At 49.8% G+C, this 20,341-nt stretch overlaps 1 protein-coding gene across 6 annotated transcripts in view; it reads left to right on the forward strand.

Annotated features, from left to right (window-relative positions):
* The window catches only part of NTRK3 (neurotrophic receptor tyrosine kinase 3), a 196,773-nt gene that overhangs the window by 72,731 nt on the left and 103,701 nt on the right, over positions 1–20,341 (forward strand). For 4 of the 6 annotated variants that reach the window (XM_040969387.1, XM_040969388.1, XM_040969392.1 and 1 more), the window contains exons 9-11: positions 5,336–5,359; positions 6,412–6,479; positions 7,101–7,203. In XM_040969387.1, the coding sequence (XP_040825321.1) occupies positions 5,336–5,359; positions 6,412–6,479; positions 7,101–7,203 (195 nt within the window). The remainder of the gene's footprint in view (positions 1–5,335; positions 5,360–6,411; positions 6,480–7,100; positions 7,204–20,341) is intronic. The other 2 variants (XM_040969389.1, XM_040969393.1) reach the window with 1 other exon arrangement.

The following is a 20,341-nucleotide window of genomic DNA, read 5'->3' on the forward strand; positions in this document are numbered from 1 at the left end:
TTTCTGTCTACCCACTCCTGCCCCATTCTGATTTTCATGCTCTCCAGTGGGAGTGGTAACCCAAGAAGGAGGTTGTGTTTCTATTTTCAAGGAACTTTTGTATTGATTTCTTGGCTTCTTAAATGACCCATTGTTTATTCAGGACCATATTGTTCAGTCTCCATGTGTTTGTATGACTTCTAGAGCTTCTTTTGTTGTTGATTTCTAGTTTTATTCCACTGTGGTCAAAGATATAATTTTGATATTTTGGAATTTGTTGAGACTTGTCTTGTGGTCTAACATGGAGTTTCTTTTAGAGAATTTTCTGTGCATGGATGAGTTGGGGAGGATGCTCCAAAGCTGTTAGGTCCGTGTGATCCACGGGGTAGTTTAGCTCTGACTTCTGTCTGGGTGATCTGTCTATAAGTGAAAGTTAGGTGTTGAGGTCCCCACTGTTGTATTGGAGCAGCTCTCTTCCTCTGTGAGCAGCAGTGTTTAGTGTAGCTGTGTATCTTCCGGTAGGGCTGATCCCTTGTTCATTTCCTAGTGACCTTTCTTTGTCTCCATGTCTGTTTTATCTGAGGTAAGCATGGCTGCTCCTGCTCACTGCTGGTTTCTGTCTGTGTGCCCCTGGTCTGCATGTGTCTTTACTGGAGAAGAGGGTTTCTTGCACCTTGTTGAATGACTTCTTGTATTCTGATGGAAGAATTTGTTCATTTACAGTCAATATTATTGATAAGTAATGACTTGGTCTTTTCACTTAAAAAAAATTAATGATGTTCTAGAGAAAGATGGTGGAATATGGTGAAGACATGTTAAAAAGGATGGAGAAGGATTAGTGGGGGAGAAGCAGAGAGGGCGAGATCCCAGGTTGCAGGAGAGACACCTGGGGGCCTGTGAACATGGGGAAGCAGCAGGAATAGTGGACTAGTACTGGAACGAACAGACCCAAAGGCGATTGTAGTTCTGTCAGTAGACGAGTGGGAAGGAGAGACCACCAGAGGTGCAGGAGGTGAACCTAGCTATAGCTATGCAGCTCCCAGTTCTCCTAAAATCTTGTTATTAGCCGAAACAGAGCATTGGAGTTCTTGTGTATGGATGGGGAGTGAGGCTGTTGTTGGTAACTCCCTGCCTCCATCTGACCACAATGGGCAGCACATCAGGGGCCATTTGAGTATGGTGACAAAGCGCCTGGGGGACAGCAGTGTTCCAAAAAGCCCACAGAGAAAACAAATTTGGCTCCCCAAGGGTCTTCTGCACAAGCTGATAGTATGAACACATTTTGCTGATCCATCCAGGAAAATAATACTGACTTGGAATTGTGTGGATTCCATATAAAATAAATACGGTTGCCCCCTGACCAGCTGCTACCAGGTTCTGACAAGCAGAGAAAAAACTGTGTGACCCATGAAGTGAGTCCAGAGCACAGTACTGGTACCACTGACAGACCTGTGACTCACTTTAACACACAGCTTGTGTCTCCCCAATCCCGGGTGCTGCTGGAACCATGGACAATAGGAAGGCCAGCAGACAATGGCATGGCCACACACATGATCACAGGGGCAGAGAGAGGTTCCCTGGGTTGTACTGGCAGCAGCATTTGCTGCATCAGCACAGCACGGGAAGCCAGGGCTGAAACTCACAGAGGGAGTGATGAGCATGCCACAACAAAACCAGGCACTGAATGAGAACAGTGAAGTTCACTTGCAGATCTGTGGATGTCACAGCTTAAAGGTAAAATTGGCCAGAGGAGAAGGATCCGCTCATCTGAATTGCATTGTTCAAGGGCAGAATAAAAGGCACAGGCACCATGAATGAGGTTATTGACTCCTCCCCCCATAAAGAATCAAAAGACTATTTCAATCATAGAATTAGACAATAAAGACATTGAGGAAGTTCCCGATAAAGAATTAAAGAAAGTTAAAGGAGTTTAAGGGATATGTTGCACAGGAAATAGCAGCATTGAAAAAATCAAGCTGAAATACTAGAAATGAAGAATGCAATAGAGCAAATTAAAAATACCACAGAAAGTCTCAATAATAGAATGAGGCAGTGGAAAGAATTTCACGCCAGAAGATACCATATACAAAAATGCCCAAACAACCAGAAATATGGAAGAGGAACTGAAAAGCTACCAAAAAAAAAAAATCCAAGTTAAGTGACATCATCGAAAAGCCAAACATAATGATAATAGGAGTTTCTGAAGGGGCAGAAAAGAGAAGCTAAATTGAAAGACGTATTCAATGAAGTAATAAAAGAGAACATCTCAGGCACAGGGAAAGAAAAAGGAAACCAAACCAGGAAGGAAAGAGAACCTGAATCAACTTGACCAGAAGTGATCCTTGCCATGGCACATCACCATCAAGCTCTCTTTGGTTAACACGAAAAAAAGATATTTTAATATGCCTATGAGAAACATCAGATATCTTACAGAGGAATGCTAATCAGACTCACAGCTGTATTCTCACAGAAAAAAACCTACAAGTCAGAAGAAAATAGAGTGATGTATTCTAGATCCTAAGAGTTAAAAATAAGTCAGCCCAGGATAACAACCCAGTAAAGCATTGTTTTATGTTTGAAAATTACATAGAAAACTTACAAAGCAAACAAGAATTGAAAGACTTTGCTTCTACCAGACCAGCCCAACAAAGGTTGTTTAAAGATGTAGTAAATTGTCGTTGATTTATGTTGTGTCTTTAAATTGATCAGGATGATATTCTTCTAGCTTCGCCTTCAGACCAGAGATGGTCTCCTCAAGAAACTGTTCCACTTCCCATCCAGCTCCCTGCTTGTGGCCTGGGAAAGCTGTAGAGGACGGCCCAAAGCCTTGGGACCCTGCACCTGTGTGGGAGACCTGGAGGAAGCTCCTGGCTCCTGGCTTCAGATCAGCTCAGCTCCACCACTGCAGCCACTTGGGGAGTGCACCAGCTGATGGAAGAGCTTTCTCTCTGTCTCTCCTTCTCTCTGTAAATCTAACTTTCCAATAAAAAATAGGTAAATATTTAAAAGAAGAAATTGTATCAAGAAATATACAAATTAAAAAAGCAAAAAAAAAAAATACTAGACAGAAAAACGAATGACACCTACTAAACACAAATGCAGAAGTGGAGAACAGCTCAATAAAACCACAAAAGAAGCCAAAATCAAATAATGAAAAACCCAATGCTTAAATAAAAGGGCCAAATTACTACATATCGAAATTAACCTTGAAATCAAATGGCTAAAATCATCAATCAAAAGTCATAGATTAGTGGACAAAATGAAAAAACAGAGCCCATCTATCTGTTGCCTAGAAGAAACACGTCTCACCAATAAGGATACGTGAAACTGAAGGTGAAAGGATGGAAAAGGATATTCCAGGCTAATGGAAATGAGAAATGAACTGGTTCAATATGGAAAGCATTAAAAAAGATGAAGAAAGACACCATATAGTTATTAAGGGATCCATTCAGCAAGAGGAAATACCAATAATAAAAGTATATGTACCAAACTTCAGCACACTTAGCTACATGAAACAAATATTAATGGATTTAAAGGGAGATCTAGACTCCAGTCCAGTAGTAGTATGGGACCTTAGAGGCTGTGCTCTTCAACAAATGCTGTTGGGATAACTGGATATCCACTTACAGAAGTAAGAAACAAGATCTCTACCTCTCACCCGTATACAAAAACCAGCTCTAAATGGATCAAGGATCTAAATCTGCACCCAGGAACCATCAAACTATTAGAAGGAAACATAGGAAGCTCTCTACAAGATATAGGCATAGAGAAAGACTTCTTAGAAACATTACCAAAAACACAGTCAAAGCCACAATTGATAAATGGGACTACATCAGATGAAGAGGCTTCTGTACAGCAAAGGAATTGATCCACAAGCCAAAGAGGCAATCAACAGAATGGGAGAAAATCTTCACACACTACATAACAAACAGTGGACTAATATCCAGGATTTGCAAAGAGCTTCAGAAACTCAATGGCAGCAAAATAAATAGCCCTGGGAAGAAATGGGCAAAGGAAATGAACAGGCGTTTTTCAAAAGAACAAAATCAAATGTGTAACAGACATATGAGAAAATGCTCAGGCTCCCTAGCTATCTGGGAAATGCAAATATAAACCGTGTTGAGGTTCCAGCTAGCTGCGGTGAGAAAAGCCTGCATTCAGACATCTACTAACAACACCTGCTGGTGTGGATGTGGGGTAAGAGGTTCCCTACTACTCCACTGTTGGTGGAGGTATAGACTAGTGCAGCTACTATGGAGTATTTAGACAATTGAAAATGGATGTACATATGACCCAGCTTGTGCCACTCCTGGGAATATAACCAAATGAAGTGAAATCTGTATGAGAGAGCAATTTGTACCCCTAAATTTATAATACAATCCACATTAGTGAAGACAGGGAAACAACTCAGATGCCTGTAGAAAGAGGAATGCATCAACTGTGGTGCATCTACCCCATGGAATACTACTCAGCCATTAAGAAGAATGCAATTTCATCGTTTGCAACAAAATGCTGCTAATTAGAGACCATTATGCTCAGTGAAATAATCCAGTTCCAGAAGGACAAATACTCTGTGTTCTTTTTGATGCAAGGTAACATTCATGCAAAATAGCAAATAAATAGATTCTTTGGTAAACAAACAAATAGATACATAAACAAGTATATATGTAGAAACATATATATATATATATACACACACACGCACACATCCGGAGGAACTGTATAATGGAGACTAGCATACCAGGAAGTGATGATACGTTACAGTATGCATCTCTACTCCCAGGCCCTGTCTTCATTCTTTTAAAAAATATTTCCCCCTATCTGACTGGGGTATTTCAAGAAGCCTGACTTCAGGTCAGACATTTGTTCTGCATGATCTGGTCCATTATTAAAGCTTCCTACAGAAGTGTTTGATGTAGCGAGCTCTTCATTTCCAAGACCTCCTTGTATGGATGATGTGCATATTCTAGAGGCATGACTGAGCAGAATCAGGTGCAGGTATTGATCCTGGGGAGTGTGGTCTTGAGGCCAGCACTGCCTTTCCAAGCAGGGCACCTCTGCCCCCTCTTTACTCCTGTCTTGTGCTCTGGGCCTGAAAGAAGGCTGGCTGTGGGCAGGTGGGTGAGTCTGGGTCAGCCTCCCTTGGACTGAAACCAACCCCCAGGGGGCCCCTCCCCTTAAACTGTGTCTCATTGCTGCTGCACCTGTAGGACCCCTAGCCTGACTCTGGTGCAGCGAGGGGAACAGGGACCGGGTGAGCGGGGGTGTTAGAACAACACCATGTGTGTCTATTCTGGACTATTTTGCTGCCCTTGTTAACTGTCTCCATCTTCTTCTTCTTTTTTTTTTTTTCCAGAGAGCACAGATATCTTTGACTTAGGTAAGTCCTCCTTCACTGTTGCTCTAAGGTAACTTGACTCACACAGCCTCTGCTGGCACAGGTCTCCTGCCCGTGGTGGCAGAAGTGTGGGAGATGACAGTGGGGGAGGTATACACACGTCTAGGCCAGCTCTGAGCCCCTCTGTGGGGAAGGTTGTTCCAGACTTAGTTTTGTCAGAAGCTTTTGAGTTTTGGCCATGCTGTTGGCTGGCAGTTTCCCTCGAAAGGGGCGGTGGGATTTCCTGTGCCCCGACACTCCCCCCTATTGTCCCCATTGTTCTTTAAGACAGAATAGGGGCCTTTCATCTGCTTAATTTCTCCATTGTGGCAGGAGCCCAGCACCCCTCCAGGCCCCTCCAGGTGGGTGTGTCGGGTGTCCTGACAGCACAAGTGAGGATGAGTTGGGGTCAGGGTCCACAATCTCAAAAGGCTGCAGGGAGACATGCATTTGTAACCTTTTTCTTCCCTGTGGAAGGCAGGCGTGATGGCACCAATGGCTGCCACGTTTGGCACTGTTGGATGTATCATTTGCAGTCAATTTTCTCATGATCAGTCATGGAGGACTTGTGAGGTCAGAATGTCCTTTTAGAGAATTCTGCACTGGGGCCATTTCTTGCCCAAGCAGGTGGTTTTGTGTGGTGTGTCAGTTGAGGCACGGCTCCGTTTGGACGTGGCTGGGCTTGACTCAGTTTTCCACTGAAGTTGTGTTTCCTTCTGCAGTCAAGTGGGAGTGTGGGGTATCTGTGGGACAGGATGCGCTGCAGAGCAGCTGCCACCAGGAGCATGCTCATCATAGCTGGGCAGTCCCAGGCCTTGTGTTATTCTGTCTTGTAGCCAGTGTACTTAGGCCAGGGGGGGTCGTGTCCCTGGTTGGGACAGGTGTGAGTGGATATCCTTGTTCCACCTGCAGCCAGCTCTTGGCTTGGACGGGATCTGATCTCTGAGACCTGGAGACCCGGCAGAGGTTGGGTTGCCAGGTGGCTCTGGGGCGTGGGCACAGGGAGGGTCCAAGGCTCTGAGCTGACAGCCTCTTCCTGTATTTTTGGGTTTTAGTTGCTGCTGATGTGAGCCCCACACCTCCCATCACTGTGACCCATAAGCCAGAGGAGGATACTTTCGGGGTGAGTCCTCCATGGTTGGGGGGTGGGGGAAGCTCAGGGTTACTCTGAGTTCCTGTGTCTCCAAACTTTGCCTTACTTGGGACCTTGGCTATGTGGTAGAGAAAATCAGTGATGAGCATGTGCTTTTGAGCCTGGGAGCCTTCCCTTTGTGCTGGGAGCAGTTCACTGCTTCCAGAAGCTGAGGGTTCTCTAATCCCAAGGTCCAGGGAGTGCATGAGGGAAGATTCCAGCAGGTCAGCAGCCTGGTGGATCTGGCCCTGGGGAACATTTGCTCTGTAGCCTGTAGGGTGCAGGGCATCTCAGGGCTTACTGGCTGGACCCCTGCTATCTCAGGGCCAGAGGTTTCTCTGAGGCTCACTTCTCTAAGATCCCCAGGGATGGGACTGTGGGGCTAAGGGTCTCAGTGTGGAGATTGCTGGGAAACTAGAATAGGACAAAGGCTGTCCTGGGCTTTGGGGGGTGCAGAATATGACTGTGACACTTTGGGCACTGTCTTGGTGCTGTGTCAGGACAGTGCTCAGGAGCATGGCTAAGAGAGGTGCTTTTATGGGGTGTGTACTCTGCTTATGTGCTGCTCGGGCTCAGTGACTGCCCCTGACTGTCCTCCTGGGCCCCTGGCAGGTGTCCATCGCCGTGGGACTGGCTGCCTTCGCTTGTGTCCTGCTGGTGGTCCTGTTCGTCATGATCAACAAGTACGGGCGGAGGTCCAAGTTTGGAATGAAAGGTGAGGTGGGATTTTCATGGCTGAGGGTGCTGTTGGGAGGCCGTGGCTCTGCATCCTTCCCTCCTCACCCTTTAGGGTCTGTCTGGCTTGGCTGGAGACACCTGTCTGGTCTCTATATTCATGGTCCACATACTCTGATACTGGGGAGGGGAGTGGGATTTGAGGGCTGGTAGTGAGGTTCTGGGTTTCTCCTCCCCGCTGTGGTATTGTCCCTGGGGCTGTGGAGCTGTATGGCTAAACCATAGCTTTGGAGGAGCTGCTATGTGGAAGCAGCTCTGCATGCTGCTCTGTGTAGCACCCAGAATGGCTGCCAAGAGCACTTTGAATCTTACACCTGCTGTCCAGCTTCCCTGGCAGGGCACTGGAGCTCATGGTGGTGTAGAGTTGTGGGTTTGGCCAGTAGGGGTAGGGGATTGCCATGAACAGTGTTAATAGGAATTCAGCATCTACCTGTTCTGGGCCAGTGGGTGCAGCCAAGTGGCTCGAGGCATGGGTGCCAACCCAAAGGATTTGAAGACAAGTTCCCGGCTCACACAGGAGGGGTTGAGGAGCTGACTCAGGGTGGCTGTTCCTGGTGAGATACTGGGATCTAAAAACGTGGAATTTGGAGGCAAGAGGTGCTGACTTCTGGGGTTCCTGATATAGCTCTGGGCCTGAAGGGACATGCAGTAAAAATATTTCCAGGTCCAGTGGTCCTCTGAACTCCTGAGCAGATGACCATGGTTCTTGATATTTTAGATATTGATGGGAAGCCCAGCCATGGAGTGGGGCAGGGGAGAGATGGGGCATGGCAGCCACTGCTCTGACTTGGTGGAGCAATTGCAACACAGTGAAGCTGACCCTTGCTTCTGGAATCTTCTGGAGTATTTGAGCAGAGGAATAGATTCAGGTGGATTATGAAGAGTGGACATGATCTTAGTGACTTGAGGTCAGCCATGCTTGGATGCCTTCTCTGGAGGGGTCCTTCAGGGCCTGGAAGGCTCGGGAGGGGAGCTGACTCCTGGCTGTGGGATGGGCACTGTCCCACCCGAGGGGCTATTCCTGCTTCCACAGCGAAGACCCCAGGGTCTGGCACTAGCAGCTGAGACCGGGGCATGTCCAAGTGTGCATTTTTCCATTCTTTGTCTTCCTGTTTCCAGAATATGTTCCCAAGTCAGAAGAGTCAGACCACACCATGGGTGCCTTTCTTCAGCTGTTCTGAGCCTCCTCCTGCATCTACCGCTGTTCTTAAGCTGGGACGGGGCATGTCAACCGTGTGCTGGTGTCAGGCCAGGGTTAGAGGCAAGACAGCCATGCTGAGAATCAGGCCAGTACCTCTGGCTTTCAGGAAACAGCAGGCATGTGCACCCCACATGGGTACATGCCAGTGCTGGGCACCTGCTTCTTCTCAAGCACGTGTCTTAGCTCTGGAGTTCCAAGCCAGTCTTGAAGACACTTAGCAGGGTTGGCTCCAGCTTAGTCATTCCACCTGCTCAGCTTCTGTGTGAGACTGATTCTGTTTGCCTCACATGGCACAAAGTGGGTTCTAGGGCCTTTCATGGCACCATTCCTGTGTGCTCTCTTGAGACCCATTTGCCCCACATAGCTTGTGGCCAGCACACTGTGTGCAGTGCCCAGTGTGTCTGTTCACTGCAGTCCTGCTCCTGCAGTCCTGCTGCTGGACCAGTGGCTATGCAGAAACCATGGCCCACACGGCCCAGCATGGGTGTGGCTTCACAGCATGCGATCATGCTCCTTTAACTTTCTCAGGGGTCTTAGGTCCAGCAGGCCCCCAAACCACCAAGGGGTTAGAGGACATTGCTCTTCTGCAGCAGTTGGTGGTGAAGGAGGACCGTTTATTTGAGACAAGTCACAAGCTTATATAGGAGAAGGGGGCAGGCAGGAGGGCGGTCCTGACAGTACAACATTGTGACTGGCTAACAGATATGCCTATCTCTTCTGGAACCTTCAATGAAGTTAAAAGTCAGGAAGCACAGGAAATTGTATCTCATGGCAGGCTCCTTAAAGCAGGGTGAATGTAGCATTTGACTTCCTAGAGTTGTTTACAAAGGAAGAGAGACTGGGGTGCAGACAATCTTCTTGTTGCATGCCCAGTGAACAGGCCATGCTGGGTCAGTTAGCCAAGGGGATGGTATGCCATGTGCCCATAGCCTCCCATATATGGTCTAGGCAGGTGGAGATTCAGGGCGATCTCCCACAGAACTTAGATGTTCATTATAGGAAAAGCAGGGACTGCTTGGCATGCCTATGGAAGCCGGGACTGCCTGCGCTGGGGAGTTTCTTGGTAGCACATGTTGTCCCCTGTGGGGGCCTGGGGACTGTATGTGTGGTAGGGCCTGTTCTTGTGGACTTTTCTCCTTCCAGGGAATGAGAAGCTCAGGGAAGCACAGGGATTGGGGTGGCCCCACAGGGAGCCTCTGCGGTTGTCTAGCTCTGTTTGCCTTCATGGTTCTGCCCTTGGAGGACAGGAAACAGGACTCAGTGTCCTGGCCCAGCCTTTGCCCCTGTATCTCTGTGCTCTGTGCCTCAGGCTTTCTCCCTACATCCACACAAGCACCCACTGGCTACCCAAGGGCAGTTTGAACTAGTGCACCACTTACCCCTGTGAGTGTGAGCACATGTGTGGCTCCTGCGGACAGGCCGGCATGTGTGTCCATGTCCATTACAGTTTCTGCTGCTCTGTTGCTTTGTTGCCTTGGGAGCCTTCTGGTGTCTGGGTGTTGTGCAGTCCCACAAGGGTGTGTGCAGGGTTCTTCTGGACACTGCCATACAGGAAATGGCTGGAGATGTATCATCTCAGACCCTTCCGGCTGTCATCCTGCTGACCAGCTGACCAGCAGCTGCCTCGGGATTGACTGTGTTAAACACAGCTCATCTTGGCATTGCAGAGGCTGCAGGCACGGCCGGGAACAGTGCAGATTGCTTCTGCTCTTGGCAAAGTCCTTGCTGGGTGTGTCAACGCTGTCAGGACGCATATCCTGGGCACTGGCCAGTCAGCTGGCTCCTGGGCAGGCCTTCCTTCTGGTGGGCAGGTGGCTGGGGGCTTAGAGGTGGGTATTGGAGACACAATCTTGGGCTTGTGTATAGGGGATCTCAGTGTTTGCCAAGTTCATCCCCATGGAATATTGCCAGATTGGGCATTAGACAGACAGGATGGTAATCTGTTATCTGCATCTGTGTTGAGAAGTGAAAAAGCTGAGGCTTGGTTAGGTGGAGTGGGTCTGGAGCCCCCTGCTTGGCAACAACAGTGTACCTGGTGCCCCTGAGTGCCTGTGGATATCTCCAGCTTGCCTGCTGCGTGGGGCAAGCTCCACAGTATACCCTGTGTCCCTGAACACCTGCATCTTGGGACAGTGGTTGGGAGGATGATGTTGGTATGTGCACAGCTGTGGCACACCCTGCAGTGCTCATGGGAAGTGTGTACAGTGAGTACCCAGTGGGGAGGGTCCAGCCTGCAGATCTCATGTAGCCATGGAGATTGCCATGCTCTTCATGACCATCTGCCTGGTAGGGGTGTTGGCCAGTGCAGGACCAAATGCCCGAGAGCCAGCCTTAAGCTCCTACTCTCACTGGGTGAGCAAGACACCAGGCTACGGTGGCTGCAGTACCTGGGCTCATGGGCCTGTGTCCACGTTACACAGATGAGGAGATGAGAGCCAGAGAGATAGTGACAGCCTTCCTACTTGGGCGCACTGGGCTGGGAGGTCTGGGACAGGGATGACATGGGGCAGTTGAGGAACTGCTTCCCATGCTCTGAGCAGCTGCTGAGGGCTGTGAAGTAGGGGGGGTGTGTGGGTGTCTGTCCAACACTGCTGGGCCAGGGGCACATCCTCGCTGTGCAGTCTCAGATACTTAGACCAATGTGACCACCTCCTTACCTGAGACTGAGACCCCCCAGTAGGCCATGTGGTCAGGCCAGTCCAGCTTTGCAGAGATCTGACGCTGGTGCTCTGTTGAAGTTTTTTGTTGTCCCTGTGGCTGAGTTTACATGGGGATGTCATTTCTGCCTTCTTTCCCCCAACCCAGTGCAGGGAGCTGTGGTATCACCAGGTTGGAGCTCTGACCTGGGCCTGGGCACGGGGTGGGACTTGGGGCCGGCAGTGTGAGGGGTGGGCACTGGAGGAAGCCACTCCTGCACTTTGGATGCCACTGACCAGAGCAGCATCTTCTGCCTAGAGAAATCCTCATGAGGCTGCTGTTGGGGGAGGCCTGGACCCCTGGGGCCCCTCGGGCAGGGAAGAACCCTTCTCTGTGGTGCGGTGGCTTCCTGACTTCCTGCAAACATGCTCACTCTCTGCTTGCCTTGCCCTCTCTTGAGTTCTGCCTTCTCCTTCTCCACTGTGGTGTGCAGGGTTGGAAGGCGTCCCTGGGCCTGCCTGGCAAAGAGGAGCTCTGGCAGGATCTCAGGGTGGAGCTGGTGCCATAGCCTCTGCTGTCATTCCCTCCCAGTATTCTCCTGAGAGACTCCCATGTACTCTCCTCGTCTAAAGTCCCTGTCTCAGAGCTCCCCAGCATGAGGCCAGGTCTAATTAAGTAGGTTCAGTTCCTGGAAGATCCTGAGGCAGGACATAGAGTCCCTGAGCTGAGCAGTGGGGTCCAGCATGTGCACCTCAGGGCTTCGCCAAGGTGGCATGGAGGCAGCTGTCCTAGGACTTCCCTGTGTGCCCAGGGGCTGGGTCGGGGCTGTATTCTCAGTGATGTCCTCATGCCTCGGGCTCTTGCACTTGGTCTGAAGGCCCTGGAGGTGGTACCCAATGGAAGCTGCCTTTCTCGGGAAATACTTCTTGGCTGCATGTGGCAGTCCCTGCAGCTTTCTGCAGGGCTCAGGGAAGATTTGGGCGGGGACACAACACGTTGTCCTTCCCCTGCTTCCTTTAGGTAGCTCATGGGGCATGCTGGAGTTGCCTGCCTTTGCACTCCTGTAAGGGTGACCTGTTTCTCACAGTCTTTTATGCTAAACAAAGGAGTATCAGAAGACAAATTAGAAAATGAGATTTTAAAAAGTGGGAAGCAAGTTAAAATGAAGCAAAAATTTAAAAATGCACTCTTAAAATAACTCTGGAACTTCAGGATGACTTGTCTATTAGAAGTCCTGACACTTCTGCTCCCTGAACCCACGACCCCCACTCTGTGTGGTGCAGCCCGGTGCAGACCAGGGTGGGGGCTGATGCCTACCTGCACCCTGAATGCTTCCTGCGTAGCCGGTTCTCACTCCACGGGGTGACGGGACCTGTTTCTTCCCAGTGTGCCTTTTCCCTCTGTATCTTATCTGGGACCTCCAGGACTTCTGGGAGCTTCATTCCTGCTCTGGGGATGAGCAGGAGCTTTGCCCAATGAGAGGCTGCCATGTTCCCTGCCACAGTATCCCTAGTGTGCTGTATCTGTGATGTCCATGGTTACTGTGTCCATGGTGTGCCGTGTCCACAGTGTACCATGTCCACAGGTGTGCCATGTCTATGATGTTCAGTGTCCATGGGGTTCTGTGTTCATGGTATTCCGTGTCTGTGGTGTGTCGTGTTCATCGTTTGCCCTGTCCATGGTGCACCCTGTCTGTGGTGTGCCAGGTATGTGGTGTGCAGTGTCTGTGGTGTGCCACGTCCATGGTGTGCCATGTCTGTGGTGTGTGTGTTCATGGTGTGCTGTGTCTGTGGTGTGCCGTGTCCATAGTTTTCTCTGTCCATGGTGTGCTGCATCTGTGGTGTGCCATGTCCTGGAGTGCCATGTCTGTGGTGTGCTATGTTCATGGTGTGCCATGTCTGTGGTGTGCTATGTTCATGGTGTGCTGCATCTGTGGTGTGCTATGTTCATGGTGTGCCATGTCTGTGGTGTGCTGTGTCCATGGTTTCCTTGTTGTTTGAGCTCTGTAGAGTCTGTAGGCTGTGCAGGAGTAGAGAAGAGAAGCCACAGGTCAAGTAGGAGACAGGTTTCTGGACTGGGAAAGAAGAATTTCAGGCAGAAACCAGCTGTCTGCAAGCCAACCCTGCAAGCCCTAGGTAAGCTGGACAGGGTGTGGGGAGAGACACACTGCAGGAGGAAGAACAAGATCCCAGCACCCAGACACCTCTGCCACCCATCCTGGACAAAACCCACCTAGGGAGGAGCCTGGGCCTCGGTGGGGGAGGGTCTGGCTCCAGTCCCTTCTGGGTCATTGGCACCCGCTGTTTACCCTGTGTGCTTAGAGTGCAGCCTGCAAGGTGGTGCTACCTCTTCTTTCTTTTTTCCTGGCCTGATGCCACCCACCAGGGAGGGCTGCTGGCATCTTCCTGACAGGGCCTGGGCCCAGTGTTCCAGAGGGGTTGCACTTCCCAGTGGTGATGATGGAGACTCCAGAGCCAGGCTGGTGGTTGTGAGCCCAGCTGGACTCCCAGCGTGCAGACCTGGGCCACTGCACATCCTGCCTGTTTGTTCTGGATGGTGATGAGGGTAGCATGCTGAAGTGCTTCCTCCTGGGAGAGGGGCTGTGATTTGAGGTGAGCATGTGAGGAGCAGTTGTTTTCACTTCTTGTCCTGCCAGGGAAGGAGAAGCACAGCCATGACTGTTGACCAAGTACCTGTTGTCTGGCACCATGGCCGCCAGGTAGTGGGTGACCACTGAAGGTGTCCTGCAGCTGAGAGTGGACCCCTCTAGGGAGCACCTCTCCCTGCTGTTACAGTCCTGCAGAGGGATTTACAGCTCCCCAAGTTGAACTACACCTCAGATTGTTTGAATCAGGCATGGGGACTCCAAGCTCCTTGGTGTGTGTAGCTTGTGACTAAGGCCCAGGCTGTAGCCTAAAGCCATGTGCCTGCATGTGTCTCTAACCCCAGCCAGAGTGCAGGCTGCAGACCTGCTGTGCTCACACCTGGGGCTGTCAGGCACTTGCAAGCCTGGGTTGCCCCTTGTTCCGGCCCCATGTGAGACCCTGCCTGTGGGGTCCACTCACATTCTATGAGTCTTGGCATATACCAGGGAGGACAGCTATGGGAGAGTGGATGAGGATGTGGCAAGCACATGACACCGAAGGGCTTAGGTTCTGTTATAGGGTCAGTGCATCAGGGATAATGGTCCCCGTTGTTGGCCTCAGCTCTAGGGAAAGCTGAGGGGGCTGGCTCCCATTACTGCCTGCTTCAGAGATGGCCACGGCAGAGAGCCTGTTTATCCCAGCAGTCCCCTGCCCTCATATAGGCATAGTCAGCAGCTGGGATTCTGTGCTTGGGCAGTCATTGCTGCTGGAGTGCAGCCTCCCAGAATCTTCTGCACCTCTCCCAGAGCCACAGGCATGAGGATGGGGTCACCACAGCTCCACTGCCGAGTCTCCCCCAGGGCCACAGGTATGGTGATGGGAGTGCCGTGGCTCCACAGTGAGCCTGGGAGGTTAGGGCTGTTCTGCCACAAGGATGGAACCACTTTTATTCTTGTGGTCCACTCTCCGGGTGCATCAGTACAGGCAGTAAGAATGACTATTTCTGTTCTGTTAAAGGATACTTCCTTTATGTACCCTTTTTTCTCTTTTTTCCCCAGTATTATTTTTAACTTTAATTAATGTTTAGTGAATTATATACAGTTTTAAAAAAGATTTACTTTTTTATGTTTTTATTGGAAAGTCAGATATGTACAGAGAGGTGGGCAACAGAGAGGAGGATCTTACATCTGCTGGTTTTACTCTCCAAGTGACTGCCATGGCCAGAGCTGAGCCAGTCTGAAGCCAGGAGCCTCTTCTGGGTCTTCCACACGGGTGTAGGGTCCCAAGGCCTTTCCCAGGCCACAAGCAGGGAGCTGGATGGGAAGTGGGGCTGCTGGGATGCGAACTGGGATCCTGGCATGTGCAAGGCGAGGGTTTAAGCCTCTTAATACAATGACTTCTCTCTTTTCCCCTTCTTCCTCCCTTCCTATTCTCCTTCCCACATTTTCTCATTAACCTTTGAAATAAAATGCTCTAAAGTTAAACTACAGTAAAAGGCTCATTACCTTACCAAATAACAAATTGGACAAGTTAAAAGCAAAAAATGCATCAATTTAGTGGGAATACAGACAATGGCCAGTTAAATGGAAGAATGACCATTTTACTCATATATGATAAAGTGATTACAGATCATAACAATTACAGTAGTATATCAAGTACAGCATTCCCTTTTTGTTTACTTTTTTTCTATTTTACTTTTAATTTTATGATACAATTTCATAGGCTCTGGGATTTCCCCTATCCACTCCCCCAATTCCCTCTCTCCAACTGATTTCCTGCATGTTATTACAATACTATAGCACTTTCTAAGCAGTTATAAGTCCATCTTTCTGCAATTTAAGTGTGTCCTGACATTGCTGGTACAGACAATGGCATATAGTCTCGTATCCGAATGTCGATATAGCCAACCATTTTATTGGGAGTCCATGTTTGAATTGGATATGAGAGCCTCTCTTATGTCATTACTATACATTCCCTTAAATGAGAAGTTATGAAATAAAAACAGGAATTTAAAAAAATTTACAGCACCATGGAGTTAAGTAACGTACTACTGAATAACCAATGTGTTGATGAAGAGATGAAAAAGAAAACAAAATCTTTTTGGAGAAAATGATACTACTGTGTGATCTATGAGTCAGTGAAGAATTTAATTAGAAAAAAGAAACTAGTTTGAAGAAATGCAAATTAAAAACAACATCCAAACCCATTTTTCACTTGCTGATTTGCTCACCTGATAGCCCCAACAGTGGGGTGACAGCCAGGAAATTCATCTGGTCTTTGTGTGGGTGCAGGGACCAAGGTCCTTGGGATACTTTCTGCTGCTCTTCCAGGCCATTAGAGGAAAAGTGGATCACAAGTGGAGTGGCCAGGACTTGAACTAGTGCTCATATGGGGTGCTGGCACTGCAGATGGAGGCTTGTTTTGCTGTGCCTCAATGTCAGGCCATGTTTGTTTATTTGAAGAGCAGAATGACAAGGAGAGTCAGAGTTTTCCATCTACTGGTTTATTCCCCCAATGCTGGTAATGTCCAGGGCTTTCCAGGCTGACCCCGACCCAGGATCCCATCTGGGTTTCCCATGTGGGGGCATTGCTGCCTCCAAGCTGCATTATCAGCAAGCTAGGTTGGAAGCAGATCCTTGGTGTGTTCCCATCCCCTGCCCTGAGTGATCTATTGAGGGAAGAGGGAGACCCCTTGTTCTGGTGGTCTCCCAACTGTGGCTGACTGGGACTTCAAGACAGCAGTGACCAGGCCAGAGGCCCCTTCTCAAATGTGCCCATGTTCTGGCTACTGCTTGTTGCTCTAATGTTGAGCAGAATGGTGCTGGTGTTCATGGGGACTTGAGAGCCTTGGTTATTGTCTGGGCTGGCAGTATCAAGAAATAGAGGACTGGGATGAGGGAGTGTCCTCTGCCCTACTGGCCATGCAGTCTCCCTCCAAGTGCCCTTTGGTCCAGATGGTCCGTGGTGGTCCTTCCTGGTTGTTCGGAAGATGGAGAAGCCTCAGGAGTCATGGATGGCCATTACTCAGCCTCCCTTCAGCTGGAACCTGTTGAGACATCAGTCCATTGAGGGAGCCAGGACTGGAGAATCTCAGGGCAACGACTGGCAAGTTCCACCAGTTCAGCCCAGTGTGACTAACAGAGGCAGAAGAAGGGCTGACAGCTGGGAAGTGACCCAGCCTGAAGCTGCTGAGGACGACTCTGCGGGAGTCTGGACACTGAGACAACACAGCGGAAGTGGTAGCTGTGACCTTCATCTCTGGAAAGGTGACCATAGAGAGCCACATGCCAGGGAGATGTGTTCTTGGGCTGCAGTGGGGAGAACAAGACCCTCCTGACAAAATGGGAGAGTGGACTGCAGCAGGAAGTTGGGGAATGTCTTCTGCTTTGCTTTTAGTTTGTTTCTTTATAGATTTCTTTATGTATTTGAAAGAGCTGCAGAGAAATGGAGAGGGAGATCTGTCACCTGCTGGTTCACTGTCCAGATGACTGCAGTGGCCAGGTAGAAGCCAGGAGTCAGGAGCTTCCTCTGAGTCTCCCATGTAGGTGCAGAGGCCCAAGCGCCTGGACCACCTTTGGCTGCTTTCCCCAGGTGCTGGATGGGGAGCTGGATAGAAAGTGGAGCATGGGCCCGATGTGATACCGTAGTGGTTAAAGTCCTCGCCTTGCACGCGCCAGGATCCTATATGGGCACTGATTCTAATCCTGGTGGCCCCGCTTCCTGTCCAGCTCCCTGCTTGTGGCCTAGGAAAGCAATTGAGGACGGCCCAAAGCCTTGGGACCCTGTACCCATGTGGGAGACCCAAAAGAGCTCCTGGCTGCTGGCTTTGGATTGGCTCAGCTCCAGCCGTTGCGGCCATTTGGGGAGTGAACCATTGAGTGGAAGGTTTTTCTCTCTGTCTCTCCTCCTCTCTGTATATCTGCCTTTCCAGTAAAAATAAATTAAAAATAGAAAGTGGAGCAGCCAGAACAGGAGCCAGCATCTTCTTAGGCAGTGACCATCTACACCACAATGCCAGCCCACATGTCTTTTCCTTATATTTAGTTCACGTGGTGAATCAGAGGAGTCTTGACAGTGATGATTCTGCACATACCCACAGGCAGCCAACGTCTGCCCCGCAGTGTTGGAGTGGATCTGGGTCTCGTGTGTCTCTCAGAGCTGCCTCACTGAGGTAGCAATCTCATTATTGCTCTAGAAAGTGCTGATCTTGGCCCTGGAACAGTTTTCGTGGTGGGGCAGGGTGGTGTTTTACTTGTTGGAGGAGGACGAGGTTCCTCAAGGCATGCATGTTGAGACTCCAGTTAGAGCTGCACAGCATTGCAAGCTTGGCCATGACCAATAACTCACTGAGGACCATCCACTGGCAGGCTGTTTTTCAGCAACCCATGGACCACAGCCCAGATGACACAGTGTTGGCCGGGGCTGCTACAACCTGTATGTGGCCCCATGATGTCTTTCACTTAAGTAGGGGCTCTGTTTTAAGGAGGAGGTGGTGTATTTGCACAATCCTACTTCCCTTACTTTCCTGTGAAAGACCTTGATTTGGACACTGGACACTGGTGCCCCTTGAATGTCACTGCGCCCAGGACTGCTCTCCTTGGAGTTTTGCTGAGTGTGGAGGAGTTGCAGGGCTGCATGGGATATTGATATGAAAAGCCACTCTGTCTTTGAGCAATCTGAGGTCTTTTTCTTCAGCTCATGGGCAAAATTGGAGCTAGGTGGTTTCATCTGTAAGGTGACTATACTCAGCTTTCCCAAACCCAAATAGGGTATCTGTCCATTTGTTCTATTTGCCATCCTTCCATAATTTCTGTCTCCATCTGTCTATCAGTCTGTCCTTCTACCCACCCATTTGCCCACCCACCCACCCATCCATCCATTCATTAATCCATCCATCCATCCATCTATCCACCCACCCATCTACCCACCCATCTATCCATCCATTCATCCGTTTCTTGTGTCTGTCTGAGTTTTTTTTTAAGGCATGGGTGCGGGCAGCAGTGAGGACTGGCAGGTATAAAATGTGTGGACAGGCCTGTAGTCTGGAAGCTCAGGCAGGGATTGGTGTTGTGATCTTGAGGCAGAATCCCTCTTCCTGGAAGAGCTGTGTGTTGCTCTCTTGAACTGATTGGATCAAGACTATTCACAGTACTGAGGGTGATCCTTCTCTAAGTCCCTGTACATGTGTACCACCCCTATGAAACGCCTGCAGTGACTCTGGATTAGAACTTGCTAAAGTGGGTGTGTGACTGGTTAAGGTGCTGCGTGGGACAGCATCTATTGCCTACCCCCTCAGCCTCAGTGTTCCTCATTTCCATATGGGTTGTAAGTTCTGCCACATGATGTGGTGCTGAGGAGAGAGTGCAGACAATGCTTGGTCTTGGGCCAGCAGGTATGGACCTGTTGGGTAGCTGTGAGCTTTCATCCTGTCAGCAAATGTCATGGAGGCACCCAAGGACTGTCAAGTGGCCCTGCCAGCTGTGACAGGGTGGTGTGGCCTTGAGCCACAGGCCTTGGGGCCAGGGATTCTGGATGACAACCTTGAGACATAGCTGGCCATCCCTGTGTGCTTGTGGGTAGCCCTGCCGTTGCCTGGCTTTTTACTGTTCTCTACAGACATCTCTGCGTGTGGGGAGGGCATTTTGCATAGCTGAATGGAGATGCTCACTTTCTGGACACCTCTTCATAGCAGTCCCTTATGCTGGGGATGCCGCCCAGCCCCGCATCATGTTGTTCCTTCAGCACCTCCTTTCTGGACTGTGGGCTGTGCAGGCTGAAGCAGTGCAGGGCCTTGTGAGAGCCTTGCCTACTCTAACTTTTACAGCCCACTCCTGAAGTCAAGGGTTTCTATACTGGCATAGGGGAATGGTGGGCAGTTTCCTGTGAGGGGTCCCTGCGATGTGGTACCCTTGGCTCATGCTCTTCCTGTCTGTGGTCCCTCCTGGGCATATTGGTCTGTTCTGCTGGCTAATTCCACCTGCTCGCAGGCTGCTCAGTGGCTGAGGCTTGCTTAATCCACAGAAGATAGGGCGACTCCCTGCATGCTCCCAGCTTCTTTACTTTGCTGCGTTTTCATTGTTGGTCTCCTGGCAGAAACCTGGGGAGAGCAGAGGTGGGGCTTATCAGCTGTTTCTGCCTCTATTACAGGCACTTATGGGAAAAGCACAGCTGCACAGGCAGGTCTTTGGAGCAGAGCCTCATGGCTCTCTTCTCTCTGCAGCATGCCTCCTTTCCAGACTCCATGTCCTGGGGGTGCTCATGTGGGGCCGGGAGTGGGGGCTGGAGTGAGTGGCAGGCAGCACAATGTTGAGGGATTTTTATTCTCAGCACCAGAATGAGACTCAGAGTGCACAGGTCCTACTTCATGCTACACTTGATCTTAGCCAAAAGTCCGAGAAGCAATCCTACTTCGTGCTGTGTCTACCCACTGCTGCCTCACGTTCGGCTCCCAGCTGCAGAACCCCATAGAACAGAGCAGCTGCTTGCTGTCCATGCCAGCTCTCATCCCTCCCTGGGATCTGTGGACTTTCTGCTTAAAGATCAATTTGCTTGATTTTTTTTGTACATTTATTTTTATTGGAAAGTTGAACCCACAGAGTAGGAGAGACAGAGAGGAAGATCTTCTGTCTGTTGATTCACTCTCCAAGTGTCTGCAATGGCCAGAGCTGAGTCAATCTGAAGCCAGGAACCTCTTC

Source organism: Ochotona curzoniae, unplaced genomic scaffold (assembly GCF_017591425.1).
Source record: "Ochotona curzoniae isolate NIBS_2020 unplaced genomic scaffold, NIBS_Ocur_1.0 scaffold_4701, whole genome shotgun sequence".
Classification (NCBI taxonomy): Eukaryota; Metazoa; Chordata; class Mammalia; order Lagomorpha; family Ochotonidae; genus Ochotona; species Ochotona curzoniae.